The sequence below is a fragment of the Macaca nemestrina genome, chromosome 17 (genome assembly GCF_043159975.1).
Source record: "Macaca nemestrina isolate mMacNem1 chromosome 17, mMacNem.hap1, whole genome shotgun sequence".
Taxonomy (NCBI): Eukaryota; Metazoa; Chordata; class Mammalia; order Primates; family Cercopithecidae; genus Macaca; species Macaca nemestrina.
In genome coordinates, this window is record NC_092141.1 from 87,138,084 (window position 1) to 87,155,183 (window position 17,100).

Genomic DNA, 17,100 nt, shown 5'->3' on the forward strand with positions numbered 1-17,100 from the left:
AGCCAGGAAGGTATACACTGATATTCTCCCATTTCACAGATGAGGAAACTGAGGCTGAGAGGTTAATCTGGGTGCCCCCAGTCAAAGCAGGAGACTTGGTGGTCCACCTGGGAACTCTATGGAGGAAACTGGCTTTGAGATGGCACCCCCAACCCCAAGCCCATTTGGAAGGGAGGGTCATTCCTGGTGGGGAGAGGCCATGAAGCAGGCAGGGTGAATGTGAGCTGGAGCCCAGGAGGGCAGGACAGGGCGCTGCTGCAGGTGAGAGCAGGCAGGCAAAAGCGAGGACCAGGCAGGGGCCAAGCTTCGGACATTTTGCAGCTGCCAGTGTGGTCCTCAGATGGCTACCCCTAGCTGGTTCTTGGCAAGTGGCACTCTAGCATGGAGGCCCAGCCCCTGCCTCTCCTCCCACTGCTTCCCCCTCTCTGCATACCCACACTGAATTTGCATGAATGCCACCTGCTCTGGGGAGCCTCCCCAGATTGAATCCTGATGGAGCACCTGCCACTTCCTATTGACATGTACATTTGTGGTTCTGTGCCCCCTCCTACCCCAGCCCACTGTGTGCCCAGCACCAGCACACAGCTTGGGCCTGACACACAGAAAGGTGTCTGGAAACCAGGAAGGAGGTAGGCAGAGAGGCAGAAAAAGCTATGAACATTCAACCTGAGTGGGTTGATGACTGGGCCCTATAGCAGGTGGAGAGGGAGCAGGGAGTCAGGGCTGTGGGCCTCCCAGGGGCCCGAGGACAGGGAATTGGCAAAACTATGTCCTAAATATCTAGCCTGGGAGAGCATGAATGGAGCCAATTCCTCAGCACTAACTATGGGCCAGGTGCTAGGCCTGGGCCTTGGCAAATGATAGCACCAATGACGGGGGAAGTCCAGCAGTAACACCAAGAGTATCTGGAAACCCAGCAGCCAGGTTCAGGGAAGCCAACCATCCTGTCATTATCACACCCTCCAGGGGCTCTGTGGCAGGCAGATAAAGAGTTTGGCCCCTGCACCCCGCTGTCCGTATCCCCACCCATGTCAGGCTCCCAACTCGGGCCTCGAGGTCAGGTCCTGCCTCTCCAGGCTGGAAGGGGTTGAACGGAGAGGGCCTCAGTCACAGGCTGGGCATCCCCGGAGGCAGCCAGGGGGCAGATGGGGACAGTGGACCCTAAGGCTGCAAGAGACCAGGCCCCGACTCCTGTGCAGAGAGGAAGGGCGGGCCACCTGCAACCCAGCGTGCACAGAGCTCCCGGGGAGGCTAAGTGGCCTACGCCTGTTACCTTCACCTCTGCATCTCAGGGGCCCACAGGAAGTGCCTGCTCGGCCTCAGTTTAGAGCAGAGGAAACCATGGGGTGGGAGGGGAGGAGGGAGGTAGTGGAGAGGGAAGCTGGGGTTCCTGTCACGTGACCCCTCCCCTGGGCTCCCTCACTGCCCTGCCTGGCTTATCAGGAGTCGTCTGAGAAGGGGACTCCTCCAGGGACTCGGTCCCTCGGTCCCCAGGTGAGCTGGATGTTAAGTGGAGGGAGAATGCAGAGGGTGAGGGGCTGTGGAGGACCAGCTAGAGCCCTACAAGGGCAGCAGTGGGTCCCTGCTCCTGTCCCCATGGCTGGGGCTATAGCCACAGGTCCTCATCGGGGGCTCACGGGGTATCTGGGCAGACCCGGGCCTGGAGGCTGGACCACTAGAAGGAAGACAGAAAGGGGTCCCCGGCCATCCAGAGTCAGATGCGGCAGATGCCAAGTCCCAGGAACTGTGGGGTTTGGGACACAGGCTCTTCTCGAAGGGCAAACTGGCACGTGGAGAAGAGCAGGAATTATCTATCCTCAGGGTGAAGGTGGGCACAGGCACAGGTGGGTGCGGGGTGCAGCAGGTCCTGGCTTTGCCTGTGACGGTCTCGACTTTCCATGCCCTTGACAGATGGGGAGACTGAGGCCGTGGCTGTGTGTCCCTCTGAGAGTTGGAGCAGGACTGGGCCCGAATTCAACCCCAGCAGGATTCTCTCTCATTTCTGAGCCCCGGAGGCGGCACAGCGGCAGACCCGGGCAAGTGGACCCTAGGGCTGCAGGAACCCAGGCCCCGACGCCGGCGCAGAGGGGAAGAACGGACCCGCCCCCAGCCCAGAGTGCACAGAGGCCAGGGCCAAGGCCTTGCGGCTCATCCACCTGGGGCTTCATATCCCCCCCACGGGCAGCCAGGCGGCCCAGCCTCCACCCACGCCTGCCGAGATGCTGCCGCTGCGATCGGTGCCATCGGAGCGGGCCCCTGGGGTGCCGGAGCCGGAGGAGCTGTGGGAGGCAGAGATGGAGCGGCTGCGCTGCTCCGGGGTGCCCGTGCGCGGGCTGCCCTATGCCATGATGGACAAGCGCCTCATCTGGTGGGTGCCACGCGGGCGCCGGACGGTGTGGGGGGGGTGGTGCTGCGAGGCTGCCCCGTCGGATGGGGTGGGAACACCCCGTCTCCCTGGCCCAGGTGGGCAGGGCGGGTGACTCAGGGGCGCCCCTGTCACCACCCCCGTCCAGGCAGCTGCGGGAGCCCGCGGGGGTGCAGACCTTGCGCTGGCAGAGGTGGCAACGCCGGCGGCAGACGGTGGAAAGGCGCCTGCGGGAGGCAGCGCAGAGGCTGGCCCGGGGCCTTGGGCTCTGGGAGGCGGCGCTCTACGAGATCGGGGGTAGGACCCGCGCGAACCGCGCCTCCCCTTGCCCTCTCTGGAGCCCCACTGCCCAAATCGGAAAAAGGAGGGTGGCATCATCCCACCTGCCTTCGCCCGGGGCCCCCTACCAATCAGCCCCTCCCTCCTCCCACCCCCTCCGCCCGGGGGCACCGCAAACCTCGAGGCCCCGCAGCGCCCCCAGGTGACTGTCAGCAGTATCTCCGGACTCGGGCGGGCACCCACCCCGTCCGGTGGGTCCGCCCTTGGACTCTCAGCCCGGCCCCAGCCTCCCTGACCCACCCTGCTCTCCCCCTGCAGGCCTCTTCGGCACCGGAATCCGTTCCTACTTCACCTTCCTCCGCTTCCTGCTGCTACTCAACCTGCTGAGCCTGCTGCTCACCGCAAGCTTCGTGCTGCTGCCCCTGGCCTGGCTCCGCCCCCCTGACCCAGGCCCCGCCCTGAACTTGAGTGAGTGCGCGACCCACCAGGGGAAGTGCTCCAGTGCCCACTTGCGCCATGAGGGGCTGGCCCAGGGCGTGGGGACAACCCTGGGCGTGGTCCTGCCGTGCCGGCCCCGGGGCTCTCTCTCCCTGACAGCGCCTTGTGTGGGGCACACCTCTGGCACATCCTCAGCCCCCTGCTCAGGCCTCCCCAGGGTTGGGGGTTAGGGAGCAGTAGCCGCAGAACCTCACCTATGCCTTGGGGATCCCTCTCTATTGACCTCCTTCCTCCTCAACAGCCCTCCAGTGCCCTGGCAGCTGCCAGTCCCAGCCTGGCGTTTTGAGGTTCCACAATCAACTTTGGCATGTTTTAACTGGCAGGGTGAGTGAGGTCTGTCCTGGCTATGGTCCAGAGTCTGGGAGACCCAGGGACCTGGCTTCAGGGGCCACAAGTCTAAGAGGACCTCTACTCCTCCAGGGACATTTCGGCTCCTCAGGGGATGGTCTTACCTAGACAGACTAGCCTGGCCAGTGGTGGGGTTAGAGAGAGGCTGAGGCCACTGTGCCCAACATAGACTCATGGACACATGCCCGTGGTCCTCGGAGCCCTGCTGGTGTAGGGGGTGCCAGGGACAAAAGGGGAAAAGTGCCCCGGCCTCCGGGAGAAGCACTTCCCCACCCTCATCCTGGGAAGCCATCGACTGGTTACCAATGGGGGCTCCTGGGTTCCAGTCCTGGCTCTATTTCTCAAAGCCCTGTGACCTTGGGCAAGTTGCCGAACCTCTGTGGGCCTCTGTAAGATGGGACACTCCCTACCTGATGGGGGGATTGTACGGGGGCTAGCGAGATCATATATGGAAAGCACTTGAGCTGAGCCTGGCGCTCACCCGGGCTGGGTATCTTCGTCACTGTCCCCAGGCCTTCACCAACACCTATCTCTTCTATGGTGCGTACCGAGTGGGGCCTGAGAGCAGCTCGGTGTACAGCATCCGCCTGGCCTACCTCCTCAGCCCGCTGGCCTGCCTGCTTCTCTGCTTCTGTGGGACTCTGCGGCGGTGAGAGCGAAGCCCATGCCTTCAACCCTTCCCGGGGGAATCTTCCCTGATCCCCCTTTCCTTGGCAGGGTACTCTCCCATTGGCAGGAACGCCCATGGCCCCGCACAGCAGGCTCCTGGGTGCTTCCTCAGCCTAGGCTCTGGCCACAGACCTTAGGAACAGGGCCACTGCCCCCCTACCCCTACCCCGACTCCTCACTCACCAGGACCTGCACCTGGGGCTGCAGGCGTCCTCCCCACCACAGGCCCAGAGCCGAGCCAAGGCTGAGGCTGGATGGTAGAGGTGCCCCTCCTCCAGCAGCCCCTGGTCTCCTGCCCCGCAGGATGGTGAAGGGGCTGCCGCAGAAGACTCTGCTGGGTCAGGGCTATCAGGCACCTCTGAGCGCCAAGGTCTTCTCCTCATGGGACTTCTGCATCCGGGTGCAGGAAGCGGCCATCATCAAGAAGCATGAGATCAGCAACGAGTTCAAGGTGTGTGTGCGAGCGAGTGCGTGAGATCCACGAGCTGCACGTGTGTGTGTGAGCGAGTACGTGAGCTCTACAAGCTGCAGATGTGTGTGCGAGCGAGTGCATGAGCTCCACGAGCTGCAGGTGTGTGCGAGTACGTGAGATCCACGAGCTGCAGGTGTGTATGTGAGCGAGCGTGTGAGATCCACGAGCTGCAGGTGTGTGTGCGAGTGAGTGCGTGAGATCCACGAGCTGCAGATGTGTGTGAATGTGAGATCCATGAGCTCCAGGTGTGTGCAAGCAAGTGCGACTGTCCCAGTGTGTGTGAGCATGTGTGGGAGCCTGTGGGAGCGTGACAGAGAGCGTGTGAATGTGTGTGCGTGTGAGGGCACATGTGACTGAATGGGTGATGGTGAGCACTCCTGTGAATGTGTGAATCGGAGTGTCTCTGGGAACGTGACAGTGTGAGAGTTCGTGACCGTGTATGTGAGTGTGAACGGTTGTGACGGCATGTGAGAGCGTTTCCTGCACCCTTTCCTCCCACGCCCACCCCGCCTGCAGCTGCCCCTGTCCCCACACTTCCTGGCAGGTGGAGCTGGAGGAGGGCCGTCGCTTCCAGCTGATGCAGCAGCAGACGCGGGCCCAGAGGGCCTGCCACCTGCTCTCCTACCTGCGGGTCAACATACTCATCGGGCTCCTGGTGGTTGGGGCCATCAGCGCCATCTTCTGGGCTACCAAGTACTCACAGGACAACAAGGAGGTGCTAGGCAACTGCATTCATTTAATCCTGGCCAGAACTGCCAGGGGGAGACGGGATGATCCCATTTTACAGATGAGGAAACCGAGGCTCAGAGAGGTTCAATCGGTCGTGGCCACAGGTCACGGCCAGGACAGGCGGGCTCCCACTGGATATTCCCACCGACTGCCAGACTGCCAAAGTGAATAGCTTACAGTCTTCCCTGTTCTGGGCCTGCCCCAGAGTTACACTTCAGGAGGCCATGGGGGGCAGAGAGCCGACAGGGGCCCCCCAGCACACGGGCTCCCCTGACCTGCCTTTTCCTGCAGGAGTCCCTGTTTCTGCTGCTCCAGTACCTGCCCCCTGGGGTCATCGCCCTGGTCAACTTCCTGGGTCCCCTGCTGTTCACATTCCTGGTCCAGCTGGAGAACTACCCTCCCAACACGGAAGTCAACCTCACCCTGATGTGGTGAGTGCCACCCTTGGTGGGGACAAGTCTGCATCCTGCTGCTGTGTTTTGCTTGTCACCTGGCACCTGGGGTCCCCAGCTGAGAGGCTTCCCTGTTCACTAGTGGCCCAAGGGAAGGCAGGTAGACACCTCACAGCACACGACCTCATCACCCCAGGTCTAAGGCTTTCCAATCCCCCGCCTCTGAAGGAAGTCGCCAGTCTGGACCAAGCTCTGGCCATTCAGTGGAGCAAGGGACTGTGGCCAGGGGTGTTGGGAATGGGCTTTGCACACAGGAAAACCAGCAACACGGGACATGCAGAGCTTCTACACCCTGAGAGTGTACTCCCCTTACCTAGACAACCCTCACGTGACCCATAAAGTCCAGACCATCCTCATCCCCCTTTGAGGGATGAGGAAACTGAGGTTCACATGGGTGAAGCACCCAGCCAAAGTCAAGCACATCGTGCCTACCAGGTGCAAGTTCAAAAGCAAGCCCTCGGCCTCCTGGGCTCAAGTGATCCTCCCGCCAGAGCAGCTGGGACCACCCCCCCACCAGGCTCTGCCATCTTCTGCCTTAGTACTTAGGTCCTGTCTAGACCCCCTACTTCTCCACCCTTCACCCAGCCACAGAAATTCTACTGTGAAGCCCACCTGAGCTCCCACCAGCTTCTCTCCCTCCCACCACCCTCAACCATCACTTGCCCTGTTTTTCCCTCTGCTTCCTCAAAGTCAGTTGTGTTTGGTTTGCTTTGAAACTTTATTGTTTGAGGCCCGGCATGGTGGCTCACACCTGTAATCCCAACACTTTGGGAGGCCAAGGCAGGTGGATCACCTGAGGTCAGGAGTTCGAGACCAGCCTGGCCAACATGGTGAAACCCTGTCTCTACTAAAAATACAAAAATCAGCCAGGTGTGGTGGCGCACACCTGTAATCCCAGCTACTCAGGAAGCTGAGGCAGGAGAATCACTTGAACCTGGGAGGGAGACATTGCAGTAGAGTGCGCCACTGCACTCCAGCCTGGGTGACAGAGTGTGACCCTGTCTCAAAAAAACACCTAAAAATTCAAAGTGTTCAACAAAGTGGAGATTTTAAAAATAAGCCCTTGGACTGAACTCAGTGGCTCACGCCTATAATCCCAACACTTTGGGAAGCCGAGGTGGGAGGATTGCTTGAACCCAGGAGTTCAAGACCAGCCTGGCCAACAAAGCAAGACCCTGTCTCTACAAAAAATTAAAAAGTTAGCCGACCTTGGTGGTGCACGCCTGTAGTCCCAGTTGCTTGGGAGGCTGAGGCAGTAGGATGGCTTGAGCCCAGGAGTTTGAAGACACAGTGAGCTGTGATCCCACTACAGCACTCCAGTCCTGGTGACAGAGTGAGACCCTGTCTCTAAGTTAAAAAGCGCTCACCAGCTGGGCGCAGTGGCTCACGCCTATAATCCCAGCACTTTGGGAGGCCGAGGCAGGCAGATTACCTGAGGTTGGGAGTTTAAGACCAGTCTGGCCAACATGGTGAAACCCCATCTCTACTGAAAATACAAAAAATTAGCCGGGTGCAGTGGCGCGCACCTGCAATCCCAGCTACTTGGGAGGCTGAGGCAGGAGAATCGCTTGAACCTGGGAGGCAGAGGTTGCAGTGAGACGAGATCGTGCTGCTACACTCCAGCCTGGGCTACAGAGGAAGACTTCATCTCAAAAAAAAAAAAAAAAAATGCTCTCACCTACCCCTAGCTCCCTCAACAGGAGAACCACTGTTCCCAGCCACTCTCTAGCCCCGTGTCAGCAGTGGGAATGTCCCCTCAGAGATAACACGTGGCCAGGCACAGTGACTCATGCCTGTAAGGTCAACACTTTGGAAGGCCAAGATGGGAGAATCACAGGAGTTTGAGATCAGCCTGGGCAACGTGGCAAGAGCCCGTCTCTACAAAAACTACAAAAAAATTAGTTGGGCATGGTGGCACACCATCCTAGCTACTAGAGAAGCTGAGGCGGGAGGATCACTTAAGCCCAGGAGGTCAAGGCTGCAGGGAGCTGTGATCGTGTCACTGCACGCCAGCCTAGGCAATGGAGTGAGACCCTATCTCCAAAAAAAAAAAAAAAAGGTAAAAACAGATAACGTGCATGCGATGATGTTTCGTTTAGACAATCACACCTATTTGGTCTGGTCATGCATTGTGCAGTACATATGTGTGGCATGTGTTTATGACATGCAAGCTCATGTCAGTGGGCTTCGATGTCCACAGGCGGCAGAGGAAAGGAGGAGCTCGCCTGTAGTCAGAATCCTGAAAAGGCCACAGGCTTCTCCACCGCAGGGCTTGCTGCATGTGCCTCTCCACACCGGCTGTAGGGGAACGTGGCTGGACTGTGCAGTGTTTCTCAAACTGATTTAAAAACAGAACCCTTGGCTGGGCGCGGTGGCCCACGCCTGTAATCCCAACACTTTGGGAGGCCAAGGCGGGTGGATCAGCTGAGATCAGGAGTTTGAGACCAGCCTGGCCAACATGGCGAAACACTGTCTCTACTAAAAATACAAAATTTAGTCAGAAATCGCTTGAACCTAAGAGGCAGAGGTGGCAGTGAGCTGAGGTCACACCACTGAACTCCTGCCTGGGTGACAGAGTGAGACTTGGTCTCAAAACAAACAAAAAAAACCCCCACAGAACCCTTTTTCCCATGAATCACCTGGAGACTCAGACTCTGAGAATACACTTTGGACCACGTTGCCACAGACAGAGCAGGTTGGAAGGAGACTGGGCCCAGGAAACAACATGATCCTACTCAAGACATCAGCCACACCTGTAGCTTGAGGGGAGCCCAGTGCCTGTGTGCCTGGGCCCCTCCACCTGACAGGGTCCCTACCCCCAGGTGTGTGGTGCTGAAGCTGGCCAGCTTGGGGATGTTCTCCTTCTCCCTGGGTCAGACCATACTGTGCATTGGCAGAGACAAGACCAGCTGTGAGTCCTACGGCTACAACGCTTGTGACTATCAGGTGGCTGGCAGCCCGGCGGAGCCTGTCTCTCCCTTCCTCCTCCCCAAAAGCTCCCCTCAAACTGTGCAGAGCCCTGTTCCTGCCCCTTTAGTCACCTTTGAGAGAAGCTGTGAGCAGGACTGCCTGCACCATGGCACACCTCCAGGGGGCGCCACTGCTGCCACATGGTGTAGTGTGGCTGCCCTGGCTGTGAGGCTTCCTGCTCTAATCCCATCCTCAAGGCCTGGGTTTTAACCTAACGATTCTATCAGACACCAGGCAAGGCACCTGTACCACAGAGACCCCCCACAGGAGGCTACGGGAAGGGAGGGCCGGGAGGCCATGAGTGGTGACAGGTCCCCTTCCCCTGCACCCCAGTGCTGGGAGAACTCCGTGGGGGAGGAGCTGTACAAGCTGAGTATCTTCAACTTTCTCCTCACCGTGGCCTTCGCCTTCCTGGTCACCCTGCCTCGGAGGTGAGCCCTGGGGTGACGCCTCCAGAAGGGTGGGGGTGCCACGGGCATGTTGGGGGTGGCCAGTGGCTACAGCCAAGGGTGAGCGGGTCCAGTATGGAGCCCGGGAGTGAGTGGCAGGCTGTGGCTATGGCCAATAAGGCCCACGCATCTGTCTGGAGTGGTGGGTACCTGGACCCTCCCATCCCTGCAGGCTGCTGGTGGACCAGTTCTCAGGCCGGTTCTGGGCCTGGCTGGAACGAGAGGAGTTCCTGGTCCCCAAGAATGTGCTGGACATTGTGGCGGGGCAGACGATCACCTGGATGGGCCTCTTCTACTGCCCCCTGCTGCCCCTGCTGAATAGCGTCTTCCTCTTCCTCACCTTCTACATCAAGAAGGTGTCGGCTCATGGCTGGGGAGTATGGGGTTGGTGCCTTTGGGTGGATGTCTTGAGCGGGGCTTGCCTCCTGCCCCCTTTCCTGGGCGTCAGCCTCCTGGGGTCTGCGTAACTCTCTGATTCCTTGTTGCTGTTGCTTGCGCCCCCAGTACACCCTCCTGAAGAACTCCAGGGCATCTTCACGGCCCTTCCGCGCCTCCAGCTCCACCTTCTTCTTCCAGCTGGTGCTCCTCCTGGGCCTGCTTCTGGCTGCAGTGCCCCTGGGCTATGTGGTCAGCAGGTGAGGGGAAGAGGAGGGGGGCACCCAGAGGATGGCAGGGGTAGCTCCTCACCCAGGACCCTGATGCCAGCCCACCTTGGCCATCTCTCTCCAGCATCCACTCCTCCTGGGACTGCGGCCTCTTCACCAACTATTCAGCCCCCTGGCAAGTGGTCCCAGAGCTGGTGGCCCTTGGGCTCCCGCCCATTGGCCAGCGTGCCCTCCACTACCTGGGCTCCCACGCCTTCAGCTTCCCCCTCCTCATCATGCTCAGGTGCTCAGGGCAGCAGGGGCCATGGGAGGGGGCACCTGGAGGGAGAGGTCCTTCCTTCCATGGGGGTGGTGAGCCTGTGCACCCCCAACCAGGAGCCAGGTGCAGAAAGCCAAGGGAAGCAGGGGCCCCTGAAAAGCAGGTACCTCCTGGGCCCACCCTGTGGGCTGCCGTGGGGATTGCAGGATCACTGGGGAAGCACCATGTCTGGGCAGCCGCAGCTGCTGAGCTCTTGGTATTGCTGTGCCAGAGGTGAGGGGATGAGGGGCTCTTAGAGGAAGGAGAGGAGGGTCCCATCCTCAGATACAGCAGTGTGCAGTGAGAAGACCCCAGTAACGAGTATTGGAGAGACTGAGGTGGGGAGAGAGGAAGTCAGGGAGAGGCGCTTGTGGCCCCAGGGGCAACTGACCATGAATCCCCTTCCGACCCAAGCCTCGTCCTGACGGTGTGCATCTCCCAGACCCAGGCCAATGCCAGGGCCATCCACAGGCTCCGGAAGCAGCTGGTGTGGGTGAGTGTCCTCGGGGCTGGCAAGGGGACAGCAGCTTCAGTGGAAACCCTTCCCTGGGTGTGGCCAAGGGCCTGGGACAGGTCTGAGTGGGTCAGGCGGGTTCTTCCTACTGGAGGGCGTGGCCTCAGGCTGAGGGTAAAGATGGGGAAGGGGAGGAAGAGAACAGCTCAGGCTCCTGGTACCGGGAACCAGACCTGGTATGACATGACCTTAGGGGCTGGGCCTCTGCCTGTAATCCCAGTGCTTTGGAGGCCCAGGCAGGAGGATCGGATCACTTGAAGCCATAAGTTCAAAACCAACCTGGGCAACAAAGCAAGACCCTGGTCTCCACCAAAAATAAGTAATTAATTTTTTAAAAAGAGAATGTGGCCAGGCTTGGTGGCTCACGCCTGTAATGCCAGCACTTTGGGAGGCCGAGGCGGGCGGATCACGAGGTCAGGAGATCGAGACCATCCTGGCGAACACGGTGAAACCCCGTCTCTACTAAAAATACAAAAATATTAGCCAGGGGGCCGGGCGCGGTGGCTCAAGCCTGTAATCCCAGCACTTTGGGAGGCCGAGGCGGGTGGATCACGAGGTCAGGAGATCGAGACTATCCTGGCTAACACGGTGAAACCCCGTCTCTACTAAAAATACAAAAAAATTAGCCGGGCGTGGTAGCGGGCGCCTGTAGTCCCAGCTACTTGGGAGGCTGAGTCGAGAGAATGGCGTGAACCCAGGGGGCGGAGCTTGCAGTGAGCCGAGATCGCGCCACTGCACTCCAGCCTGGGAGACACAGCGAGACTCCGTCTCAAAAAAAAAAAAAAAAAAAAAAAAAAAAAATTAGCCAGGCGTGGTGGCGGGTGCCTGTAGTCCCAGCTTCTAGGGAGGCTGAGGCAGGAGAATGGCATCAACCCAGGAGGTGGCGGAGCTTGCAGTGAGCGGAGATCGCACCACTGCACTCCAGCCTGGGCAACAGAGCGAGACTCCGTCTCAAAAAAAAAAAAAGGCCGGGCGCGGTGGCTCAAGCCTGTAATCCCAGCACTTTGGGAGGCCGAGACGGGCGGATCACGAGTTCAGGAGATCGAGACCATCCTGGCTAACACGGTGAAACCCCGTCTCTACTAAAATACAAAAAAAATTAGCCGGGCGAGGTGTCGGGCGCCTGTAGTCCCAGCTACTCGGGAGGCTGAGGCAGGAGAATGGCGTGAACCCGGGAGGCGGGGCTTGCAGTGAGCTGAGATCCGGCCACTGCACTCCAGCCTGGGCAACAGAGCTAGACTCCGTCTCAAAAAAAAAAAAAAAAAAAATTACAAAAAAAGGTAGCTGGGCGTGGTGGCACGCGCCTATAATCCCAGCTACTTGGGAGGCTGAGGCAGGAGAATTGCTTGAATCCGGGAGGTGGAGGTTGCAGTAAGCCAATATCACGCCGTTGCACTCTAGCCTGGGCAATAAGAGTGGGAAAATAAAATAAAATAAAATAAAATAAAATAAAATCGGGCACGGTGGCTCACGCTTGTAATCCCAGCACTTTGGGAGGGCGAGGTGAGTGGATTGCCTGAGGTCAGCAGTTCAAGAGCAGTCTGGCCAACATAGTGAAACCCTGTCTGAGCTAAAAATACAAAAAAAATTAGCTGGGCATGGTGGCGGGTGCCTGGGGAGTCTGAGGCAGGAGAATCGCTTAAACCCAGGAGGCGGAGGGGCGGAGGTTGCAGTGAGCCGAGATCACCCCCTTGCACTCCAGCTTGGGCAACAAGAGCAAAACTCCGTCTCAAAAAAAAAAAAAAGGGTAATATGGCTGAGTGCAGTGGCTCACGCCGAGGCGTGAAGAGTGCTTGAGTTCAGGAGTTTGAGACGAAGCTGAGCAACATAGCAAGACCTCGTTTCTTTTTTTTTTTTTTTCTTTTTTTTTTTTTTTGAGACGGAGTCTCACGCTGTTGCCCAGGCTGGAGTGCAGTGGCGCGATCTTGGCTCACTGCAAGCTCCGCCTCCCGGGTTCCCGCCATTCTCCTGCCTCAGCCTCCTGAGTAGCTGGGACTACAGGCGCCCGCCACCAAGCCCGGCTAATTTTTTGTATTTTTAGTAGAGACGGGGTTTCACTGTGGTCTCGATCTCCTGACCTTGTGATCCGCCCGCCTCGGCCTCCCAAAGTGCTGGGATTACAGGCTTGAGCCACCGCGCCCGGCCAAGACCTCGTTTCTACTAAAAATCAAAGAAATGAGCTGGGCATGGTGGCGCGTGCCTGTGGTCGCAGCTATTCCGGAGGCTGAGGTGGGAAGATCGCTTGAGCCTGAGAGGATCAGGCTGCAGTGGGCTGTGGTCTTGTTACTGCACTCCTGCCTGGGCAACAGAGCGACACGCAGTTTCCAAAAACAAAAACAATTTTAAAAAAGATACGACTTTAGGCTTGGGAACAGGGGTTTAATAGAGCTGAGGGCAGAACAGTGACATGGCTAAGGCGTGGCCTCAGGGTGGGGCCTTTAACGGGGGCTTGGCCTTGGGCTGCTTGGGGACGGACTCTTAGGAGCTGCATGGGGTGGGACCCTGGTGGGGCGTGGTCTCAGGGCATGTTGGGGTGGGGCCCTTGGGGGCGTGGTCTCGGGCGGGGATGTGGAGGGAGTGGCATCTGGCCGCGTTATGGGCGGGACTCTTGAGGGCGTGGTCTAGGGCTGCATCGGGGCGGGACCCTGGTGGGGCGTGGCCCTGGGAGGGTGTGGTCTCGGGCGGGGCATGGCCTCTGGCTACTTTGGGTGCGGGCTGGCCCTTGGGCCGAGGAGCTGCTGCCGCTGCTGTCCTCACACCCGCTCGTGGGAAGCGGCGCCTGTCGCAACTCGCCACTTGCTTTCCTCACAGCAGGTTCAGGAGAAGTGGCACCTGGTGGAGGACCTGTCGCGACTGCTGCCGGAGCCAGGCCCGAGCGACTCTCCAGGCCCCAAGTCCCCTGCCTCCCAAGCTTCGTGCCCTCGGTCCTTCTGCCCCGGATTCCCGTGCCCTGGCTCTCCGGGCGCCCGGGCCCCGCCGCCGGGCCCCTCCGTTGTGGATGCCGCGGGACTGCGTTCCACTTGCCCTGGACCGCACGGTACCCCGGCCTCCGCCCGTAGATTCCGCTTCCCCAGCGTCGCAGAGCTGTAACCCCGATCCCTGCCTCCCCAAAGCCTCCCTGGGGCCCCTCCAGGCCTCCTTACTCCATCTTCCAGGCCCCTGGCAACCACCGCCCTCCTCAGTGACTCCAGGGCCTCCCTCAGGGGTCTCCAAAGACGGACACACAAAGCAGGAAGAACATACGGGAATTTTCTCTTTATATTTTGATCTCATCCCTTTAAAATGTCTATTTTTATTACGTTTTTTATAATATACATAATCTATTAGTATAGTATCTCATGAATGCAGTTTTTTTCTAGAGTATGTTCTGACTTTTTTTAGAACCATGAGTGCAATTTATACACATACATCTATTGGGAATCCTCAGAAGTTGTTTACTGATGGAAGCAGCTTCAGAAGAGTCTGGGGACCACTTCCTAAGGAAGGAAAGAGCTGGCCACAGTTAGAGCAAGCCTGCCTGGGGGCCTGCTCTGTGTTCCAGAGCAAACTGCCTGCATCATCCCCTCCTGTTACTCTCCCTTCACCTGAGACAGTCAAGCCACAGCGTCAGCCGGGGCCAGAGCTGGGATTTGAACCCAGGCACTCAGGCTCCAGAGCCACACTGCCCCAGCGTGGGGCTTAGAGGCTGCTCCTGGCTCTGACTGAGGGGCTGCCTGAAGCCGGGTGAGAGGGTGCTGGGTCAGCTTCTCCCTAGCGGGAATCCTCTCCGTCCAGTCATATAACTTAGCAGCCTCACGTCCACAGAGCTGCCTTGGAAAACTCAATAGAGCCCTGGCTTCCTGCAGAGCCCTGTTCTCCCAGCCTGCTTCATGGCTCCCTGGTTGAGCCAAGCTTGCGGATCTGTGGCGTGAAGGTACCCGCACTGCCTGGGCCTTAGTGGTATGTATGGGCCTCCACTGTGGGCAGCAGACAGGGGCCCAGGCAGGTGAGGCAGCTGGCCACAAGGGCAGGGCTGGGTCCCCCTCCCAAGGCTGTGTCTGATATTCTTAAGGCTGTTCAAGGTTCCTTTTCCAAGCCTCCTGTTCTCCCACCCCCACCCCTGCCATGCTGCAGTGACTCTAAATCTGTGGTTCTCAGCCTTGGCGAACACCTGAGTAGCTGCTACAAGCTGGCCGCAGCCCAGCGACTCTGATGTGGTTGGTCCAGCAGCCAGGGCATCGGGACTTTTTGAAGCTTCCAGGTGACTCACCGGCAGCTGGGGATGCGAAGTGTCAGGAAGGAAGGTCAGAAGTCCCAGGATGCACTTGAAAAGCCTCTAGCTCCACCAGTGACCAGCTCCTGGCCGGACTCCTGGCCTGGACTCAGCATCTGGCAGGCTCTGGTCTCTCACCCTCAGGGCTGGGGGCTTCTTCACATGGTCATCAAAGACTTGGCCAGTTCCGCCTCTCCTGCGGCCATCCTTGTCTCACCCAGCATCTCATGACCCATCAGTTCACCAGCAAACACGGTGAAGTGCTGCTGGTGCTGGGCCCTGTGCTGGGATTGAGGGTTCTCTGGCCCTCATCTGGCGATGAGAGAAAGAGGGAAACGGTGAGCTCTGTGTTCCGTCGGGGGGTAGCGACAAGTCTGGACCAGATAAAAGTGACTCATGTTGTTAATTAGCAGCTTAGGGCCAAAGGTGGCCCCTGGACCAGTGGCCTCAACATCACCTGGGAAAAAGTTAGAAATGCACTTTCCCAGGCCCACCTCAGCCTCCTGAATCAGAGCAGCCCTTTGGCAAACTGTACTGAGAACCAACCGCGTACATCACCGAGCGCTGTGAATAAGACAAGCTTTGAGACCTTGAAGGAATCATCAAACTCTCGGCCTCGGTGTGCTCACCCAGGGCGAGACAAAGACGCTGTGCTCCTCCAAGTGGCCTCCAAGATTAAATGAACAATACCTTTTTTTTTTTTTTTTTCAGACAGTCTCTTTCTGTTGCCCAGGTGGGAGTGCAGTGGCAAGATCTTGGCTCACTGCAACCTCTGCCTCCCAGGTTCAAGCCATCCTCCTGCCTTAACCTCCTGAGTAGCTGGGACTACAGGCACCTGCCACCATGCCTGGCTAATTTTTTGTTTTGTTTTTGTTTCTGAGATGGAATTTTGCTCCTGTTGCCCAGGCTGGAGTGCAATGGCACGATCTTGGCTCACTGCAACCTCCGCCTCCCAGGTTCAAGCCATCCTCCTGCCTCTCGGCCTCCTGAGTAGCTGGGACTACGGGCGCCCGACACCACACCCGGCTAATTTTTTTGTATTTTTAGTAGCGATGGGGTTTCACCCTGTTGGCCAGACTGGTCTCTAACTCCTGACCTCAGGTGATCCACCTGCCTCGTCCTCCCAAAGTGCTGAGATTACAGGTGTGAGCCACCACACTTGGCCCATACAGTGACTTTTGAAGTGTCTCCATGGGGACCTAGAAATGCAGTGGTGGCTCCTATTACAATGTGGTCACTGGCCTGAAGGAGCCAAATGGGAGATGATGGGGAGTGGACCTGGGGCCCCCTGTGATCGGGACCACCCAGGAAGAGAGCCCAGGGGGTCTCGAGTGATGGACTTCTTCCAGCAGGAGGTATCTTGGAGCCAGTGACAGGCAGGGCCTTGGAGAAAGGGAAGCTTTTGACAGGAGCTGAGGGCAGAGCGAGGGCTGAGCAAAGATGGGCCACGGTGGAGGCTGGGAAGCTGGAAATCTGAGGCGTCTAGACTGGGATGCAGGGCACACGGGGACAGCCAGTGTGAAGACGGAACTGGTGCTCCGGCAGCGTGTGCTGTGGGCTGGGATGACTTTCTGTACATGACAGGAAGCTGGGGGCCATGACCTAACGAGGGGCTGTGCCAGGCGCTTAGAAGTCCTGCCAGGCAGGAAGGGACTGTCCAGGGCTTATCGCAGTAGATGCAGTAAAGGTCTTACCAGGCGGGAGAGCCCACCGCACGTGGGGTGTCCCAGCCGCCCCCAGCCTTGGGGACTCGGCCCTCCCCTGCCCAGCCCTGAGAGGCCGCCCCATCTTTCTGTGTCCCTGCAACCCCACTATCCTGGCCAGGGCAGCCCAGAGCAGACTCCCACCCACAGGACCCTTCCGGGGACACAGTATGGGGGAGGAAACGTGGAGATGCTGGGAAGAGCATTTGTTACCAAGGACAGTGACCTCTGCGAGCAAAAATCACAGAACATCAGCCTGAAGTGGGTGGTTGGAGAGCTCTTGGGGGCCCCCAAACTCCACGCAAGGTGACCTGGGGGTGACCTCGGAGGCATGGCTGCTGTGTCCTCACCTACTCTGCAGTCTGGACAGAGGGGCAGCGCAGCCCAGAGAACTGGTCAACCAGACGGGTGCACAAGTGATCCCTGAGGATGAGGGGGTCCAGGAGAGATGTTTGGGTCCCTCAAGGCCTGGGGAAAATGGCCCAGGAGTCCGCCTT

The 17,100-nt window shown here is 58.8% G+C and overlaps 1 protein-coding gene across 2 annotated transcripts; it reads left to right on the forward strand.

The window, feature by feature from the left end:
* Positions 1-1,398: 1,398 nt before the first annotated feature.
* LOC105469233 (transmembrane channel like 8) lies at positions 1,399-15,598 on the forward strand. 2 transcript variants are annotated; one of them, XM_011720032.3, is made up of 16 exons: positions 1,399-1,494; positions 1,912-2,368; positions 2,514-2,662; positions 2,963-3,112; positions 3,384-3,466; positions 4,003-4,139; positions 4,463-4,610; positions 5,176-5,346; positions 5,652-5,791; positions 8,635-8,758; positions 9,116-9,213; positions 9,404-9,587; positions 9,736-9,866; positions 9,961-10,119; positions 10,549-10,627; positions 13,460-15,598. In XM_011720032.3, exons 2-16 carry the CDS (start codon positions 2,220-2,222, stop codon positions 13,736-13,738), a joined length of 2,181 nt encoding a protein of 726 aa, XP_011718334.2. In that variant the 5' UTR covers positions 1,399-1,494; positions 1,912-2,219; the 3' UTR covers positions 13,739-15,598. The 2 variants fall into 2 exon arrangements, with proteins under 2 accessions (XP_011718334.2, XP_011718335.2); XM_011720033.3 differs by having other exon boundaries at positions 13,463-15,598.
* The last annotated feature ends 1,502 nt before the right edge of the window (positions 15,599-17,100 follow it).